This window comes from Papio anubis, unplaced genomic scaffold (genome assembly GCF_008728515.1).
Source record: "Papio anubis isolate 15944 unplaced genomic scaffold, Panubis1.0 scaffold37, whole genome shotgun sequence".
Taxonomy (NCBI): Eukaryota; Metazoa; Chordata; class Mammalia; order Primates; family Cercopithecidae; genus Papio; species Papio anubis.
In genome coordinates, this window is record NW_022163852.1 from 249,394 (window position 1) to 270,005 (window position 20,612).

Here is a 20,612-nt window from a genome sequence, read left to right on the forward strand (position 1 = left end):
TCAAACATTTATCTGTTCCTAATCCAAACTCCTTGCTATTTCTTTGATTAATTAATCTTTACACATTTACTTGAAAGCACAATTACCTTGGGCTATATATTAGTTCATTCTCACACCTGCTGTAAAGATACTACCCGACATTGGGTAATTTATAAAGAAAAGAGGTTTAATTGACTCACTGTTCTACATGGGTGAGTAGGCCTCAGGAAACTACAGTCATGGCAGAATGTGAAGGGGAAGCATGAACCCTCTTCACATGGCGGTAGGAGAGAGATGTGCAAGCCGGGGAAATGCCAGACAGTTGTAAAACCATCAGATCTCATGAAAACTCACTATCACAAGAACAGCATGAGAGAAACCCACCCCTGTGATCCAATCACCTCCCTCCCTCCACACGTGGGGATTACAATTCGAGATGAGATCTGGCGAAGGACACAGAGCCAAACCGTATCAGGCTGTAATGGATTACAGCTGAGAAAGTTCCAATTTGTCCTCACCTACAGTTTAAAAACATCAGCCACCCCCGCAGCCAGGTTCCACTGGCATTACATGTTTTTTCTGGTTTGTTTCTTATTGGTAGAGACCTGATGGTTCAACTACAAGTCAGCAAGGGGGTGAGGGGTGCGTTGGAGGAGGGCCATGATCATCCCTAAATATTTAGCTCATTTCCTTCACTGATTTTAGGGGCACAGGACAGCCCTCTTATATCCCAACCATTCATTTCCTAACTCTTCTCATTCCTGTAATAGGAGGACAAAACTTCCATTCCAAGACAGAGGATAGAGTGGGTCCTGCAGACTCATCCCAGGGAAAAGGACATGGGCTAACAGCCATACCAAGGAGTAACTGGGAGATGCCCTTCCCAGAGCAGTAAGGAGGCCAGCAGAGTCCTGGGAGCAGCAGGAGGCACAGCTGTCCTACAGAACCTGTAAGGAGACCAGGAAGACTTAAGTCTACCTTTGATGCCCTCCCAGTTTTGTCCAGAGCTTGCCTGGCTTTTGCACTGAATGCAGGCTATTTAAAGCTGGAATTGTTGAGTTTGGATTTCTATCAGGGATTTCTATCTCGTTCCCTCTCCTCTAACATTCTACTGCGAGGAACAAGACCGAGAGGCCCGATTAGGGACACAGAGCTGGGAACAGCACAAATGCAAAAGAAGACTGGCAAAGGGGGAAAGGGTGGTTTTGTTTCGGGAAACCTGCTGACATAGGGAATGCTTCTGTTTTTCTGCAGAAATGCTGCCTTCAGTGGACAAAATTCAGCCACAATCAAGCTAATTGAATGCACAAATGTAATATTTTTCCAGGGCACCTCCAATTTAATGCTTGATGAAATTGTGTCTTTCGCATATATTTACAAAACCTTTTCTTCATCCAGAAATGTCTGTTAAAATTGCTTGTAGATGCTGAGATAGCAAATCACTCTTCTAATGTAATGAGATAAGTCATCTCTATAAACTTTGCTTGCTCAAATGTACTCACATAAACGAAATCAGGCTACAAGCTTTTTTCAATAAATAGAATGAACAACTAGAACTTGATGGCTATAGCATGTTCTGCCTCATTGCTAAGGGATGTTTAAAATTGCTCGCACTCTCTCCTCTCTCTCACAGCCGAGTTTTCATTTTGGTAGTTGATGGAAAAAGGAGGTCAAATAAACTGATGTGGATAAGAAGCCAAAGCCGTTTGTCAAAACACAGAAAGAGGACTGGAGACGGGAGTCATTTAAAGACTAAAAACTGATTTAAAAGATTTCTGTCCTCAAATCATTTGTCTTGCTAAATGTAGCCATTTTGTGAGCCTGGTTTTCCCTGCCTTAGCTATCTTTACTAATAGTTTATACCATGGGAACTTCACATACTGGGGAAGATTCGTATATACAGCCATTTGTGCATAGCCCAGTAAAACTGGTCTGAAAATCAAGAGTCCATGGAAAAGTCAAGACCTTTCTGGGTTCACTCATTTGTTTCTAAATAAGATTTGCCTTCTAACTTTTTAATCTGAAAGACAACTCTGTAGCAAAAGGCCGAATAGATCATCTCACACACACCTAGGTCACAATATAGGGCTGTCGAGTATGGCTGCACAGGTTGTGCACTGCACAACACCAAAGGAGATACCATTCACATAGACTAGAACAGGATGAGTGTTCTCTGGGGTTGTGCAACATGATGGCCCTGCCCAGCCCCACCAAGGCAGGGAGAAAAAAATCATGTTCTCAATCACAGTGTTATAGTGCAATAAGTTTTCATAGCTACATTGCATCAATTACCTTTTATTCCTCAAAGAATAAAATCAAAGTTCTTGTTACCAACTCACAGCCTGCCAGGTACCCTTTTCCTTCTCTTTGCAAAGTAAAATTTCTGGGGAGAATAGTCAAACCTCCAGATGGTTCTCTTTATTCAAGAAACAGTTTGAACAGCTTGACTGAGGAGGACAGGCTGAAATCCAGAAGAAAATGGGACCAAATTCCAAGTGCCCTGGTTGTGAGTTTTGAAAACACTGGACTGCCATTGCTTTGTATAGAGGAAAGACAGTAGACAGTGTTTGAAACAGTTCTCCAAGCACCTTTCCTATGTTGGCCTGCTCTTTGGGCTTTCCCACATACCTGCTGGCCACACCAGTGGCCAGACTGTCCTGGGCACAGTGGGAGCATAAGTTTCCCCACATTTACCCCATGGCCTTGTTTTCTCCACACCACTGCTTCCTTTGCAGCCTGAAACACACGTATGATTGAGAGGTAATAATGCCTAAATGTTTACTGATCTGAAACATTGCTCCTGACAGCCTCTGTCCAGCCCTATCAATTCTGAGTTCAATATAATTTAGGGTTAATGAGAAAGGTCCTGCTTCTTAGGCAGTTCCTTCAACTCTGCCCCAAGCACACAGAACAGTATATTTTGAGATTTGAGGCATCCATTCTAATATGTATAGGCAGGACACATTTGATAAAATACCTGATTTTCGCATAACCTGCTTTTTAAGGACTATCTCAGGGGCTTTACAGGTACGTTATGGGCCACTAGTGACCCAAGAGCCACGCCCCATCCAAATTTCCATCTAAAGTGTGCCGAAGGGCCAAAATAGCAAGCCAGTCAGCTCACGGCTCTATTTGGTCAATGCCATGTTGTTGCAACTGTTGTTTGAACTGAATTTGAATGCCTCCAGCAAGGCAGGCATTCCCCATTTTCCCCCGACTCCCCACTTCTGTCCAACCTGCCCATTTCATACATTCATTTCCATTACCTACCTAGTCCCTGCAGATGACTGAGTGGGCCCTGCATCAGCCAGGTGCCAAAAATGAGTAGTTGACACACCCTCCACTGAGGAGAAAGGTTAGGGGGACTCGTCAACTTCCCCTCACTCCCAGCCCTACACCCTGCTTAGGGGAAGCACTTGTATAAAAAGGAATCTGCAGAACCCAGGACTGGCAGCCTGGGGACAGTACCTTCACATTTATGAACACAGATAGATATATACACATATATACATGCATATGCAGTCTATCCATGAAAATATACTGGAAACCAGGCGACTCCAGGGAAGGCCACTGGCTGGTGCGGGGGAGACATAACTTTCACCGAACAGAAAACTGTCTCTGAACTTTTTGACATGTGTACCATTGTATGAGTGACCTGTCATTCACTCCCAGACCCCTAAAAACCTGCCTGGAGTGCTTTCTCCCCGCTGTAAAACCTCACCTTAGATTTTAGGGTACAGCTCATATGGTTCATTTTCTCTGTCATCTTTCTCAATCCTCCCAGTCAAAAGAAATGCCTTCTCTGTGCTCCCCGTCGGCTTGTGTCGGATCTCCTTTGCCTGCCCCACCCTGCCCCACTGCTCTCCCCAGTTTGTGGCTGCCAGTTGTGATGCTTGTTTTCACCCAATTAACCTGTAAAAAGATAAGCAGATGAGGTGTCCCCTCTGGGATCCTTTTTCTCCCCCATAGGTCCTCTCATGCCCTGGGCACATACTGCTGCCCAACAGATCTTTCTATCATAATGGAAATGTTCCCTACCTGTGCTGTCCAGATACACTAGCTGCTGACCACATGTGAACACTGAGCATTCAAAATGTGGGTTGTGTGACTCAGCAACTGAATTTTTTATTTCATTTAAATTTAACTTAAATAGTGACACCTGGCTAGGGGCAACCATGTTGTATAGCTTAGTCCTAGAGCTTTCTTCCTCGAGGGACAGCCTCACCAGCTGAACACCAAGCACGTTTAATTTTCAAACAATGAAAGCAGGGCCACAAAGGACGTGTTTCAAAGTACAAATTCAGTTTATTCATCTGTTTATGACACAGTACACAGGAGGCAAAGTGTTTCACATCATAGACTTCACTTCCAGCTCCTTGGAATGTTCATTTCTTTGGCTTACAGGAGAGACTAGACAGGAAGGCCAGGCAATGCTTAGGCAACTAAAATGAGGTTGGGGGCAATGCTAATGTCACCCTCACAGGGACTGTTAGTCGCAAGCTGGTTTTCTAGACCTGTTAGCTGGAAGCATGGCGAGCACCATTTCTGGACGCTCAGGCTGTGTCGGGCTTCAGTCGTCTCCACCACACAGGTACAGCAGCGCTTTCTGGTAGTCGCCCTTAGTGTCTTGCTACAAATGACCCAGGAGAAAAAAGAAATGCGGTATAAGAAAAAAGCCCAGACTCCTCAGTAACACAGAAGTAGCCTCAACGCCCAACGAAGCCTCTCCCATGACAAAGAGAAGACTCTTCAGCAGACCTGCCCTGACACAAAGGCCTGGAAGGCCACACCCAAACCACTGCCAGGGAAGCCTCTGGGAGTGTGGTCGGAGGAGGTGCTGGGGAAGACATTCAAGTCTCCTTAGGACTGTGGGGTGGAGGGAGTGCAAGGTACTGAGGCTTGACTTGGGTTAGTGACCAGGGCTGTTCTTACTGCAGCAAGGTCCTACAAACACCCCAACTTTCCTCTCTCGTCCTCACCTTTCCACAGAGAACAGGGTACTTCCCTAGCTCACTCTGCTATTTCCTGCATTATTAAGGTCAAGTGGAAAGAAGCTGATGAGGTGAGGAACAATTCCTAAGAGTCTAAATGGTCCTTTGACTTTAAACATGTGCCCTAATAAACCTGGCTATAAAAAACCCAGCTCTAACTTCATCCTTGGTAACCATGGACATGGCTTTGGACATCTGAGGAACTTTTAGAAAGCAGAATTGCCATGGCTGTCTGAAATCCACACAGTGGTACCACTGTGAATGCGATCACTTCCTTACACGCAAATGCGACATCACGCCAAAACAGACAGAGGCTAAATTGATTGGAGAGATGGGAGTTCTGAGTAACTGAAAGTTGTCAGGCCCATCCCAGAGGATTTTTCAAGGAATAAATGCATAATAAAAGGAAAATGTAATTGATCTTCCAAGTCTCTCTGGGATGTCAGCAAGCCTTGCAGGACCATCGTCATGAACACCAATGATCACTGTAGAGTAACAGATGTGAAAAATATAAACCATCACAAAGTCCAGGACAAATCACAAATGTGCTTTCAAAATAAATCCCTGATAGGTGATGACTGGTATCTCTTCCCCAGAGAGTTAGAAAACAGAAAATCACCACCGTGTCATCATTCTGCCAGGCCACCTGCCGGGGCCCGGGAGGCTCTGGCCGGCAGGGCAGGCTGACGCCGCACCTCAGACTTACCTGGATGTAATAGTACAGGGACTTGCCGTACTTTCTCTTGAATTCAGACCTAATTTTCAACATGTCCACTTCACTGCGGGAGACCATGATTCTGATCAGGACCTTATCTCGAGTCCCCTTGCCCTGAAAATCAAGTTCATATTCCAAGTTACATTCGCTGAGAATGTTCTCATTAAAGAAAGAGTCTACAGCCTGAGCATTCCTGATCTGAAAATCTGAAATCTAAGATGCTCCAAAATCCAAAATTTTTTCAGTGCCGACATGATGCCACAATGAAAAATTCCACATATAGACACTTAACACAAACTGTTTCATGCATAAAATTATCAAAAGCATTGTATAAAATTACCTTTAGGCTACGCATGTAAGGTCTATATAAAACATAAATGAATCTCAAGTTTAGACTTGGGTCCCATCCCTAAAATATTTCATTATATATATGCAAATATTCCAAAATCAAAAATAAATCTGAAATCCAAAACATTCCTGGCCAAGCATTTTGGATAAGGGATATTAGGGCACAGTGTACACTGCCTGGGTGATAAGTACACCAAAATCTCAAAAAGCACCACTAAAGAACTTATTCATGTAACTGAATACCACTTGTTCCCCAAAAACCTATGTAAGAAAGACAGAGAGAGAGAGAAAGAAAGAAAAAGAGAAAGAAGGAAGGGAGGGAGGGAGGGAGGGAGGGAGGGAGAGGCAGGGAGGGAGGAAGGGAGGAAGGAATGGAGGAAAAAAGAAAGAAAAAAAAGACAAGAAAAGAAAGAAGAGCATGTGGGAATTCCAAACACACCAGGCTGTAGTCAGCACAGACTCCCACTCTATGCCATCATTCAATAAATATATACTGAGCACCTACTACTACAAGGCTTAGTTCAAGCAGTCTTGTCTCCATATGTAACAAGAGGTTCCTGACTCCTGCAGGCTTAGAGGGGACATGCCAACACATTTCTATCATCGCTCTGCCATTCTGAATGATATGTGCAATAAAGACCACTGAGTTTACTTCCAGAGCATCAGACCAAAGGCACCAAGGGGTGCTATTTGATACGGAACTCAAAGACAGATGGCAGAGGCCGCGCAGACAAGGGAGATGTACCAGAAGGAAAATGCCAAAGCCTAGAAGCCAGAAAACACATGGCACATTTGAGGTGTAGAAAATGGGATGGGTCTACGGGAAGAGGTGGTTTGTTTAGGGGAGAGTTGTGGGGCTGTGTTTGGGGTCTGACAGACCCAGGTTCAAATCTTGCTGTGCAACTTCAAGCAGGCTGAGGTATTCTGAGCTCCGTCTCCGCATTTATAAAGAAGATAATCGTATCAGCCTCAGAGGTGGTTTTGCAATGATTTAAGGTCAGGTGGTAGCACATGTCTACTGTATAGTGGGTGCTTAATAATCACTCCCTTCCTCGCTTGTCTTGACTCTGGGGGTAGCAGGAAGAAATCACTGAGAAACCCGAGTAGGGATCAGACATGACTACCATGTTGCATTTTCTCTCTCCCATGGCGCTTTACTTTCTGCCTGTACACCAACACATGTTCAAGCAGCTGAGAGAGAGAAGACGGATTTGTGGTGCTCTCACCTGTCAAACACAACCACAGCTGACTAGTGTGTTCCTGCATCCAGACAGTGGGGTTCCCCTTCCTCCATCCATGAGTCAAGGAGACTCAATCTGGGGCCCAAAAGAAGAAAAGCTGAGTGTGGAAACACAGCTCTCTCAGCCAGCTGCCCTTACCTTCATGGAGTCATACAGCCGGTCAGCAAAATACAGGGGTTTGTTCTGAATGCACTGGACTGTGGAGAGAAGAAAGGGAGTCAGGGCTGCAGCTGCTCTGGTCTCTCCTCTACCAGTGAGAGAGGATGCCCTGACCCTGGGCCACAAACCAGAAGGGACCTGATGCAATGGAAACCGGCTGCAAAATGGAACAGCCTAAGGGAAATGTAGAAATCCTCTACAATACTAAGTTCCACCACAGTTTTAAACCAGGGGACTCTGAGACCTGCAGAACCCAAGTGCATATGTGAGTTTCCACAACATACCCCTCTCTTCTGTTTTCTTACTCCTCCCTGGCAACAATCTGTTACCAATTTAGGCCTTTCTTCAGTTTTATATTCTTAAATCTATACAACTAAGACTGTAAAACTATCCAAAGCATGCATAGAAGCCACACCTCCCAAACACACTTGGATTAAGAGGATGGCCATCTGTCACTTCTGCTCTGGTAGATGATGTCTACCAGGAATGGGGGCCACATTCACTTACCCAGGTTCAGGAAAGCATTTTCCAGGTCTCCTTTAACCTCTTTCCTGATGCTCTCCAACATGTCGTAAGGGCTGTAGCTCTTGTACCTATCAAATACTGAGGAAAAACAACAAAGAATTATCAGATCAGAGCCACTAGTCAAAGCTGTCAGTGATCACCCACCCGGTTTTATGCACCATGATTTTTTAAAGGATGATCATAGCATCCTAGGATCTTAGAGGTTGCCATGGTGACCAGAGCCAACATTGGTCAACTTTGTCCTGGAGCAGCCATACCATGCACCTGTCCTGAATGGCACTGCCCAGGCCACATATTTGGACCATCTCCATCTCCCCTGAGTGGAACTTATTCCATCCGAAAACCACGGGAAACAGTACAGAGCATGCAACAAAGTCCACTACTTCAACAAATAATGGCGAGATAAAAGGATCATCAAACAAGAAGGAGCTGCAGAATAAAGCACCAAATGCAGAAACTATTTGCAAGAGAAAAGAATCCAGAATGGAAGAGAAAGGTGAATGTACTTGGTGAGGGAAAAATGGGTGAGCCTATGAGAGTGCCAAGTGGAGAGAGCACCTCATTCTGGCAGACTCCATCCCAACATGGACATCCACCCGGCCGCCCCAGCCAGAGCCCCAAGGCACGGAGACCCCCTCAGCACAGTGCCCACCTTTCTGGAGGTGGGGCACGCTCCGCTCCGTCATGATGCTGATCCACTTGGGAACATCAGTTCCTTTCCTCTTCACTCCGGCGTCATAGAGATCCTACGAGTACAACCAACCAGGAAAAGTTAACTATACAATCCAGCGTAAGGTCATTAAAAATGTCATGCAAAAAAAAAAAAAAAAAAAAAAAAGCTATACATTCAAAATGCCAAACGAGGAAGAATGATTATACTGCAGACATGGGCAGAGACCTACTATTTAGGTCAAAAGTCTTAATCACAAGCAGTCTTCCTTAGGCACAGATGGATACCACATGAGACTGCAGATAGTTCGTGAGGTCTGTGCTGTGCAATCTCCTTCCGTGAATGAGAAAGGAGGGACCAAGAGCTTGTATTCATATAAAGAAGGTCAAGTAAATGTTCATGAACACATCTGGCCCTCCTCCCTTTGGGCACATTTAGGGGAAGATAAGCTAGCAGATGTTTACTGGACGGCTACTGTCCAGGCTCCCATTCTCAAGCTTTTCAGAGACTCAGGGAGTGATGGAGCTGGAAAAGGAGCCCATCTCGTCTCATTTTCAGTTTCTGGAAAATTTAGGGGCTACAAGTAGCCTTAACAATGGCAGGAAGGGCAAGAGGAAGAAAGACTTATGCAAGGGTAGATATTCATTCCGTGATCTTCCACCATCTGGGAATTGCAAAACCCAAGTCCTATTACTTTATTTAAAACCCTTCTCTACTACCTGCTAGAAGTGCTGTGTGGAATATATTGAACTGTAAAACTAATGTGAATTTAAATTAATTTTTTTCTGCAGCTTTTATGACTTACTTTGAGATAACTGTTGACCCTCTAAGTAAGGAATATAGTTCATAGCAGTCTGAATAAGCTTAACAAATAGTTCTCAGAGATTATGGAACTAGAACTGGCAAAAGTCTTACTCAGCCAGAAAAGGATAGGTCTCTGCTGGCCTCCCTTTCTCCCCACCAACAACGGAGCAGTAAGCCATCCTGTCCCTGGCTGTGTCTTCTCCACCTTCTTCTGCTTCCCACCTGCCTGCCTGATTGGTGTGCACAGCCACATTACACTCTGCAGAAACTGGCGCTTCCACGCAAACAAAGCCTGAATGAGCATATGTGAGTCACAATTGACTCCATAAGTAATGCCAGCATTATAAAAGAATATCTTCTAATAAACAATGCTCTCAGACTACAGTGGGTTTAAAATACGGCCAGAAATTCTTTGACATTCCTCCCTTCCAAAGGAGGAGCCTAATCCCCTCCCACTAAGTGTGGGCTAGACTCAGTGACTCACTTTTAATGAAAAGAGTATGACAGCGGTGCAAGGTGGGACTCCTGAGATTAGGTCATGAAAGATGCTGTGGCTTCCTCTTTGTGAACTGCTTGCTCTGGGGAAATCCGGCTGCCAAGTTGTGAGGACACTCAAACAACCCGGTGGAGAGGTTTCTGTGGAGCGATTCTAAGGTCTCCCACCAATGGTCATGTGAGTGCACCATCCTGGAAGCAGATTCCCTCGACCCAGTCAAGCCCTCAGGTGACTGCAGCCCTGCAACATTTCGTCTGCAACCTCAGAAGAGACCCTGAGCCAGAACCACTGGGCTAAGCCACTCCTCAATTCCTGACACACAGAAACTGAGAAATAATACATGTTTGTTGTTTTAAGCCACAGAGTTTGGGAGTCATTTGTTACAGAGAGTTAAATTACTGTATAGACTATCCAGAGACTTACCAGAAAACAAGAACTCAAACCAAAAGCTCAGTACTTACCCGGGCATCTTGGTCAATCAGTTCATAGTCAATGACAGAGCCATCCTCTGCTCTTCTACCCTATGGGAAAAAAAAAAAAAGAACTTCAAATCCATTTGGTTTTGTATTCTAAAACTGAAAATGTTTTCTCCCCAGTCCATGTAAGCCATTACTTCATTTAATAAGTTAAGTATCCACCTAAGATTTTTCTTACTTTGAAACCTAGACAGGGCCGGGCATGGTGGCTCATGCCTGTAATCCTAGCATTTTGGGAGGCCAAGGCGGGTGGATCATGAGGTCAGGAGATCGAGACCATCTTGGCTAACACAGTGTAACCCCATCTCTACTAAATTAGCCGGGCATGGTGGCACATGCCTGTAGTTCCAGCTACTCAGGAGGCTGAGGCAGGAGAAACGCTTGAACCAGGGAGGTGGGAGTTGCAGTGATCCAAGATCGTGCCACTGCACTCCAGCCCTGGTGACAGAGTGAGACTCTGTCTCAAAAAATAAAAAAGAAAAAGAAACCTAGACCAACCAAGGAGTGGTAAAATCCTTGAGCAAGGAAGTGGGGGCTGTGCCTTGCCATCGATAACCCCCTCCTTCGTACCCGGTCCTGGCCTACACACCTTATAGACATCCCTGTCCCCATCCCCCACAAAAAGCTGATGAGATTTAGTTCTTTCCCACAGAGAGCTAGCGATACAGATGGAGGAATATGCGGACACAAATGTAAAGCGGCCCAGGAACCCACAGCACTAGGAAGACACAAAATGCAGGAGGAGGAAGAACTGTCAGAGAGCAGAGTCAGCAAAGAGGGTGAACAATGGGCCCGGGCTTAAGCTGAAACTTCAAGGGTCAATCAGAGGCAGCTAGCCACGCGGAGAGGGAGAGCCAGCCGGTACACCAGGAATGGCACAGCACACTCCCAGGTAAGTAAGGAGCTCCCCTGTGAGAGCAGAGCTGAGCAGGAGAGAATCTGAGAAAAGAAGATGCAGGGAGGGTTGAGAGGACCTTTCACAGCAGTTAGGAGTTTAAATCTGATGCAGCAGAAATGGGGTTTGAACAGGGGAGTAAAACGGTGAAAGTGTATTTCACAGAGATCCGTGGATGGCGGTACATGGGGCAGGTGGTAGCGAAGAGAGGAGAAACAGGGAGAATGGCTTAGGAGCTGTTGCATTAATGGAGATGTGAGTGGCCAGATGCACTATCTGTCATTTGTCATCAGGGTTCCCAGGGTCTCTCATCCCTCCCCTGGCACATAAGCATTAAGCTGCACACTGGCCAGAACTAGGGATTCACAGGGGAAGTGCCCCTTCCTCCATGTTAATGTGTTAATATTAGCGATCAGCTCCACAAAGACAACTCCACTCCAGACAAAGGACTATATGGGCAAATTCCTCCACGAGAAGTGAACGCAGGAAAAAGAAACCAGAAGGTTACTTCCCACTGGGTCCTGCATGACCACAGAGAGAGGCAAAGTGACCTTCCCTAAGTCACGCGGCCAAGGCTCTGGCACATAAATCCAGGCCAGGAGTTGAGAGCCGCCCATCCCTCCTCTGGCTCCCAAAGTCCACTTGTCCATGAGGTTTTGCAGGATAAGAAATCCTATTATACAAAATTGACAACTCTGCAGTGACAGTGCAAACCCACTTTCGAAAATGCAGCTGAATTTCTGATGCAGGCACAGGGCACTTAGTTAATTCACTCCAAGTATAAAATGAGGTATGTGACATGACTTGGGAGGCAGCAAGGCCAAAGAAAGAAACTGGGAAACCAACCTTTGCCAGGGCAACCATCAGCTTGCGGAAGTCACCAGATGTGTCCGAAATAATGTCCTTCTCCAAATCAGTCTTGTACACTTGGAGGAAAATACATCTGGTTTTATGCTTTCTGCCTGTGTAGCCAACCACCCACCCCAATCTTCCCATTTCCCACTAAGACTCTGAAAAAAAGAACAGCTATGTCAGCTGGACATACCCATTCTCCTTAACCCCAAACAGAGGAAGGATTCACTAGAATGATTTTCACCCTCATGAAATCAGAGCCAGAGTTATTATCCATGACAGGGGGCAGCAGGGCTAGATCAAATCAGGGATCCTCAACTTTGATCGGAGACCTCTTATATAGTTTAAATACTGGCTCCCAGCCCTCCTGACTGTGAACACTCGTTTTGAACATCAAAAAAATAGGAGGTCTACACACACACATGCACACACACAATTGTGCTTTAGTGTCCACTGAGAAAATGCACAATGGCAAAAACCACTAAGAATTAAACAATGCTTTTGAATGAAATTGTATTTCAATATTCAAAACAGCATCTATATTGAAATACAGTAGCTAGAGAAGAACTGTAATCTTCCTAATATTAAAAAAAGATAAATGTGTGAGGTGATGCATACCCCAATTACCCTGACTTGGTAATTCCATATTATATATATGTACCAAAATATCCCGTGTACCCCCAAAATATGTACAATTATGATATATCAACTTTAAAAAGTAAAAGAAAAGAGAAATGCAGTAGCAATGTAAAGTTGCATTGTTTATTCCACTCATAGCCTTCTATATTGCTTAGTGCGCACAGGTCCACACGGGTCTCTTGCTGTAATTCTTCAATTATCCACAGTCGAGTTGGCAACCTCTTGAGCAGAGACTGAACAGCACCCAGTAAATGGAATCCATATATAATACTTGCTACTTCTCCTCATCAGATTTTTAAAAATAAATTCTGTTTTCTCTTCTTTCCCTCCTGTCTACCCTTCTTCTAACACAGAAGTTCTAGTGGAATGTAATAATCAAACTGCAGGCAATGAGGAGGTGAAGGAGAGCAACCTGGACCACAGCCAACCTCGCCTGCATGGTCAAGGTGGCAGGCGCTTCTGTACATCAATAATCCAGGCATCTTAGCCCGAACACTAACCCCAGTGGCCATGATACAGTCACATAAATTGGGCTGAGGATGAATCACAGAAATCAAGCTACTCACTTTCCTTGTAGACTCTGTTAATTTCCTGCAGCTCCTGGTTGGTTCTGGAGCAGATGATCTCAATGAGAGAGTCCTCGTCGGTTCCCAGCCCCTGTGAACCAGGAAACACGAACATCAGCAGGGAAAGGCTTCCACACCGTTAGCCTACTTCTCTGATCTCCATCAAGTAAATCGCAAACATGGGTTGGGTCTGTTAGCATCCTGCTTTCTACATTCCTACTGAGGAATCCATACTCTATCCTTTAGCACAAAGTAATGTTATCTTCTATTCCTTTAAAAAATGCTTCACCAGAGCACAAGATGGTGGAATTGGCATGTTTGAGTTCAACTGTTAATATGTTTTGTTTTTTAAAGTAGTGAATAGGGGCCAAGCACCGTGGCTCACGCCTGTAATCCCAACACGTTGGGAGGCCGAGGCGGGTGGATCACAAGGTTGGGAGATCAAGACCATCCTGGCTAACATGGTGAAACCCCATCTCTACTAAAAATACAAAAAACTAGCCAGGCGTGGTGGCAGGTGACTATAGTCCCAGCTACTCTGGGAGGCTGAGGCAGGAGAATGGCATGAACCCGAGAGGTGGAGCTTGCAGTGAGCCGAGATTGCACCACTGCACTCTAGCAATAGAATATGCCAAATGTTAAAAGTGGTAATTGCCGTTTGCTGTGGGTATATAAAGTAACTTTTTCTTACTATTATTTTTCACTTTCTACAATAACCACCCACTATTTTAACGGACGAGAATTTTCTTCGTTAAACAATTCTTCTTGCTAATTTAAAATAAAGGAATACAGAAAGTTTACATTCTCACGTGCAGCCAGCATTGTTAGAGTAAGTCTTTTTATCAGGCAAAGGTATAGTTAAGAAAAATTTTTAGCTTCACCTCTTTGAAATGTAAAATTGGGTTAATGTTAAAAATTTCATTCTTGTCCTTCCATTTTTGCTTGATAATTATGCACTCTTCAGGCATTTTAGGGAAGCAAAAAGAAATAATGAAGTGCCAAATAAACCTAGACACCAACACTTTATTAAGGAGTAAGAATTTGATGGGTGATGTATTCAAATTTAATATATACACTTTTGAGCATGTCAGATAGCTTGAAAGGACTCTGAAACATGTATTTCAAAGCTGGCTTCATGATCAAAGTCAAGATTTAATAATCAGGATTCTTTAATACTTGTCTTTCCGAATATGGAAATACCACTTTGAACTAAGTAGAATTACAACTGTTTAAAATGTAAATCAATTATAAGGTGTTAATACAATAAGAAACTTACTTATCCACATGAAAAGTGTGTCAGCTATTAATTAAACTTATTAGAGGTTATATGTCCCTGAAAAAGTAGTTTGTATAAGTTAAGCCTCAGGTTAATGGTTAATTTTGAATTTTATTCTTCATCTAATCTTTGAGCCAATGGCTCTTCTTTCTGAGTTTTTAATCATGATTTGTAGAGGTTCCAGCAAAGCCAAAAATTCTCCCCTTGTTAACAAAAAGTCCATACAGCATTCTACACAAATGTTATTAAATGACTACTGAGCATCTTTGAATATTTTGAGGAGCAGTTGTTCAATCTCAAGGATGATAGAAATATCGTCTAAAAATAACACGCATTGGGAAAAATGTTATATCCTGACGTCGTAGAATTGCAAGACAGGCAGAATAATATAAGATGTGTTTCCTTCCATCACTGATATACCAGTGGTAATATCTGATAATTCCAATAGTGTTTTTATGTCTACATTCAAAGGTGACCTTGGCAATTTCCAAAGCCCGGCCCAAACTCTCCACAGACTGTCCACAATTCCTATCACAAGGGCAAATTCTACTGTAACATATGGCAGATACTGCCACCGGTACTGCCAGAAGTCAAAACAGATCTTTTTTTTAAGCATAGTTCAGTTAATGTCACTTCAAGCTTTATGGATTTTGGAAGGGTACTCAACTGTGATAGCTAATGGAAGAGCTGGCACAGGGTCAAAGCTTCAGCAGTTAAAGCACCTTCCATTGGGCCCAATTACATAGATTACAACAGTGACTGACAGCTCAAAAAGGTCTGTTTCAAGTCACTAATACCTAGTAATAGATACCAGTAAAGCCACACGAATCACAACTAAATAGATTCTTGACGAAAATAAGACAAACTGATCAGAAGTGTTGATGGCCAGAAGAAACCTAGGAGAGGCTGACTCATCCCTGCCTCCAAACGTCCACAGACTCGGTTTTCAGGAGTGCTATTTTTATCAACCAGGATCATGAAATGTTGTTGACATTTTATCATTCTTAATGATGTCTTTTCTGCAGTACAGCCTACTTAGGAAACTCAGACAAGTCCGCTCAAATAAGCTGAGCACAGCTTTGGCTAAGCTGAAGAACTGAAGGAAGAAAGAGACTTAACAACAAATCTTACAGCAGCCCTGAGCTATCAAGTTCGGGGCTCTGGAGATGCCCAGTGTCCAAAGCAGCTTCACTCTTGTGTTCTCTGGGGAAAGGATGACAACTGAACTGTGACATTAGCTCTGGTGACAGGCTTACAGCTCAGACTGTTCATAATTCAGGAACAGTGGCATCAGAGAAAACACACTCAGACTCAGAATTAAAAAATCAGACATATGGCTTCCCCCCTACAGCGCAGACTTTACCCATGTATATCAGCAGAGGGCAGTGTCGGACTGTTCAAATGCTGCAGACCCACACTAGGAAAAAGGGTCCAAATGTGTTGCAGTAACATTTATGTGTGTACATCCATTGCATTTATATAAAACTTGATGTTGGCCAGGCACGGTGGCTCACGCCTGTAATCCCAGCACTTTGGGAGGCCAAGGTGGGCAGATCACCTCTGGTCGGGAGTTCGAGACCAGCCTGACCAACATGGAGAAATCCTGTCTCTACTAAAAATACAAAATTAGCCGGGAGTAGTTGCACATGCCAGTAATCCCAGCTACTCGGGATGCTGAGGCAAGAGAATCACTTGAACCCGGGAAGCAGAGGTTGCAGTGAGCGGAGATCGCGCCATTACACTCCAGCCTGGGCAACAAGAGCGAAACTCCGTCTCAAAAAACAAAACAAAACAAAAAACTTGATGTTTTAGGTATGCACAAGGTTCAGGAGGTTTCCAATCTAGAATTTTTACTTAATTTAACCAAAAATTCCAGGTTCAAAAGAACTTTACAAAAGAAAAACATAAAAGATAACGTGAGACTTCACAGAGGTACGATTCAGGTACGATTCATCATCTGAAATTACCCCTCATGTGCACTATGATGTTCTGATTCTGCCCGAATTTGAAACAAATGGTACTGACAGAATATGGGAGGAAGAAACACCCACGAAAGGATGGGCAGAATTTGCAAGCTTCACTTAACAAAAGATGAGGTTTTTTTTCTTGCCTTAATATCACAACATATCTTTTTAAAGAAGGAAGTGTAATCAAGGAAGTAGTTTGCCCAAATGGTATTCCAATTGCCCAGGTGCTGAGTAGTAGCAGCTGGTAACTGACTTCTCAGCATCATAAAATTTCTTTACAGTCTTAAAACAAGTAATTGAAATATTTTTGGTACAAATCCTGAGACGTATAACTTCAGTTCATTTTTTAAAAATGGTTCCAAATGAGAATTCAAGAAAACTGAAAATCACCAAATTACACTCAGAAAGCTGTAATTCACAAAATTAATAGCAGATTTGACAGAGATGACATCTCACACGCATTTACCTTCATGGAAGCTTTTAGCTCAGAAGCGTCATACTGAGCAGGTGTCTTCAATAGGCCCAAAATCACCGTCTCCAGGTGGCCAGATAAGGCTGACTTCAGTGCTGATGCAAGTTCCTTCGAGAAAACAGGCAATCATGAGGAAAATATTTATTTTACTTTAAAACTGGTGAGTAAAACAAAAGTAAAAGGGATCTTTTTGTGAAGCAGGTTGTGAGTCTTTGACTACTCCAGAGTCTTGGGTCAAACGCCCTCAAATGCATTCCCTTCAACAGACCCACATCTCAGAAACATAAACATCGGGCTTTGCTTTAACGAAATTCCTTAAAATCCAAGTTAATTTTGCCTTCTTCCCCAGTCAATAAAAGGAAACTGAAGTCGTATGTGATTCCTCAGAAAGCTGTGAGAGTGCAGGCACTTTGCAATATGCTTGAAAGTGGTAACATCCCGTGGAAGGCAGGACACTTTCCGAGATCAAGGTCCCTGCTAAGGAGGAGGTGTTCAAGCAGCCAGCCTCCTGGGAAGCAGATCTTGTGGCCTGCTGATACACTGTAAAAGACATGGGGGCAGCCAGTCCAGCAGCAGCTCCTCAAAGTCTCCAGAAGGAACCGGAGGCCCCAGCACAGTTGGAAGTGAGGTCATGAAACTTTCCTATGCAAAACATTGTATCTAATACTGAGAAAATATCTCTTTGTCCACACCAAACTGGGACCGTGTTTAACGGAAGTGATAGGAAACTAACACCTCCGAATTGGCCCCCTTGAATTCGCAGCTGCATATAATTTCTTAAGGGTTCCACTGTCACCATGAACACAGAAATTTAAGTCAGAGGTCTGGTCAGCACCCATGTATGTAGACAGACACCCCAACTCAATGTGGCTTTTAGCGATGCTTCCTCGGGCTAAACTTCCTACAAATCATGGCTGATGACTGAAACCTCCTACTGAAATAAAGTTCTTCTTTTCACTTTTTCCTTTCTCTTCTCTCTCTTCTTTCTTTCTCTCCTTGCTTTCTAAGAGCACCCGTGGCATCCACAAAACTTAGCCCCTAGAGGTACTTGCAGGATACGAGAGGTGATTTTCAGCCTGCTTCAGAGACAACCATCTTGAATCATTCGTGATATCAAAAGTGTTAGAAGGATCTTAGAAGCCATCTGGCCCAAGCCTTTCGCCACCCATTTCTTCCTGCTTCCCAATGTCCTGGGAACACACGGCACTTAGGAGAGGACTGTAAAAGCAATAGCTCCCAATTATAACACCAGTCTCCCAGTTTGGAACTTTGAGGTTAGGTAACTCCAAACTTAGCCTACCCTTGACACTCCCCTCTACCCATTCTCTGTTCAAACCTCAAATAGCATTTGGGCACCTACTGACTTCTTCTACCTCTATTCTAAACTCCTTATGGGCGTTCAACTTCCTGTTTCTCACAATGTCCAGCACAGAGCTTTGCATTTAACAAAAACTAAACAAAAACTCCAGAAATGTATGATAAACAAAACATAACCATTCCCTGTAAGGAGAAGCCTCGCATCTGGCGTCTGCTAGAACATGAAAGAATCGTAAAAGCAGCTGTCTCTCCCAGCTCCTCTCCGCTCTGCTAGCTGGGCCCAGGTTCTTCAAGCTCATCACCTGGGCAGCCACAGCCCATATCCCTAAAGAACTCTGCAACACAAATCTTCTTATTTCACAGACTTTCTTTATTTTACAAACAGCCGATTGCTTCACTTGAAACTATCTCAAGTAGTTTACATATCTTTTATAAAAGATATATAATTCTTCTTGGCCTAAGGCTGAGAGTCAAGAATTAGAAGGATGGTGAGCTGTCCCCAGCACACAGCAAAGCCTGTGAGATCTTGGGGACCTCATCGTAATTCTGGTAATATCTTCTCTCCAAGAGGGTACGTGGGAGCTTTGTTCTCCATATATCTAATCTAAAACCAATATCTAGGTTTTGGGTGTGGTGGCTTATGACTGTAATCCCAGCAGTTTGGGAGGCAGGGGTGAATCATATGAGTCCGCATGGCAGAAGTTGCAGTAAGCTGAATCATACCACTGCAATCAAGCCTGGGTGACAGAGCAAGACCCTGTCTCAAAAAAAAAAAAAAAAAAAAAAAAGATCCAGGCTTCTGTGTTTGTGTGTACACACCCAAATGTATTGCAAGACCAGACTCTGTAAGTGACAGCTGAAAGATCAAGTTTTGTGCATGCTGTCCAGAGATGAGCCTTCTGCTCCAATGGGAACTTGGCTCCAACCAGCTCACAAACCCTCTTGGGAAGCTGGAGAAATAAAGCACTCCCCTCTATGCCTCACTACAGAAAGATTAATATACGTCTAGAGAAAGAAGAATTTTAATGCACATGAGATGAAAGAAGCCAAATGCTTTCCTATTTGTGTCCTTTCCAACTGTTTAGAGTGTGGGGAATGGAAGTGTAGCAAGGCTTGACCTGCAACTCCCAGGACCCTGCTGGTCATGTCAATCCCAAGGGCAGAAATGTCTCTTCTAGAATCCTTCCAGCTCACCTCCACTGTGGCTACGAGTGAAAGCCATAAGTCAGATGGGAGCTGCAGGAAGCCACACTTACTGCACTGTCCAAGAATAAATCAAAAGCTTTTAATAGCAAGAAGTTAAAAATAAAGCAGCACATCCTTAAAAATAAAATTTCCTAAAACTGACAAAATAAAGGACGAACACGCACTGGTTGTTTCTTAACCACTAGTGGACAAGCAAAGGGAAAAAGCACACAAAGACCCTTTAAATAGTAGGAGCATGGCATGTTGAAGATAGCTTTGCAGACCAAATGAACTGCCAACTAAGCCCACTCGTTGCAAAACGCTTAAGAATTCAAGTGTATATTGTTTAAATGAGAGGAGCTTGTTAGGATCAACACTCAGTGGAGGCTAGTGTCCTAAAATTAAATTAGAAACATCTTATCAAGAACCAGCAGAAGTCAGAAAGATGAAACGGAGTTGCTACAGAAAACTGAGCACAGTGCCTGGCCCAAAGTAAGCACTCAATAAATGGTGCCTGTTGCTGTCGTTCCCTATTCCTAACTTTCTATTCCCAGAAGTTCTCCCTCCAGGTAGCCTGGGTTGGAGGAGGGTACTGTCCTTATACAGAAGCTCCCAAGCACTCTAAAGCAAGCATGACCACCTGCGCTCTGCCTCCTCTCAGATCAACGGTGGCATTAGATTCTCATAGAAGTGCAAACCCTACTGTGAACTGCACATGCGAGGGATCTATGTTATACACTCCTTATGAGAATCTAATGCCTGATGACCTACAGTGGAACAGTTTCATCCCAACACCATCCCTCCCCATCCCATCCGTGGAAAAACTGTCTTCCACGAAACCGGTCCCTGGTGCCAAAAACGTTGGGGATAGCTGCTCTAAAGGCCACATGTGTTTGTGTGTCGTGCACACACACACACACGTGCAGTGACTCTTACAAGGATTTAAAAAGAAAATCTTAGATATCCAATGGTCCCAGAAGTCTTTGCTCATGAGAGCCACAATTCATGAAAAGAAAAAGCAATGTCTGAGGAAATAAAA

General features: G+C 43.9%; 1 protein-coding gene across 1 annotated transcript in view; it reads right to left on the bottom strand.

Annotated features, from left to right (window-relative positions):
• Positions 1–4,259: 4,259 nt before the first annotated feature.
• The window catches only part of LOC101001180 (annexin A2), a 49,320-nt gene continuing 32,967 nt past the window's right edge, over positions 4,260–20,612 (bottom strand). Inside the window, exons 5-13 of the mRNA XM_003901005.4 lie at positions 17,066–17,179; positions 13,357–13,447; positions 12,146–12,225; positions 10,390–10,449; positions 8,611–8,704; positions 7,941–8,036; positions 7,413–7,471; positions 5,677–5,799; positions 4,260–4,609 (exon numbers count right to left, since the gene is read on the bottom strand). Of these exons, the coding sequence (XP_003901054.1) occupies positions 4,550–4,609; positions 5,677–5,799; positions 7,413–7,471; positions 7,941–8,036; positions 8,611–8,704; positions 10,390–10,449; positions 12,146–12,225; positions 13,357–13,447; positions 17,066–17,179 (777 nt within the window). The 3' untranslated portion in view covers positions 4,260–4,549. The remainder of the gene's footprint in view (positions 4,610–5,676; positions 5,800–7,412; positions 7,472–7,940; positions 8,037–8,610; positions 8,705–10,389; positions 10,450–12,145; positions 12,226–13,356; positions 13,448–17,065; positions 17,180–20,612) is intronic.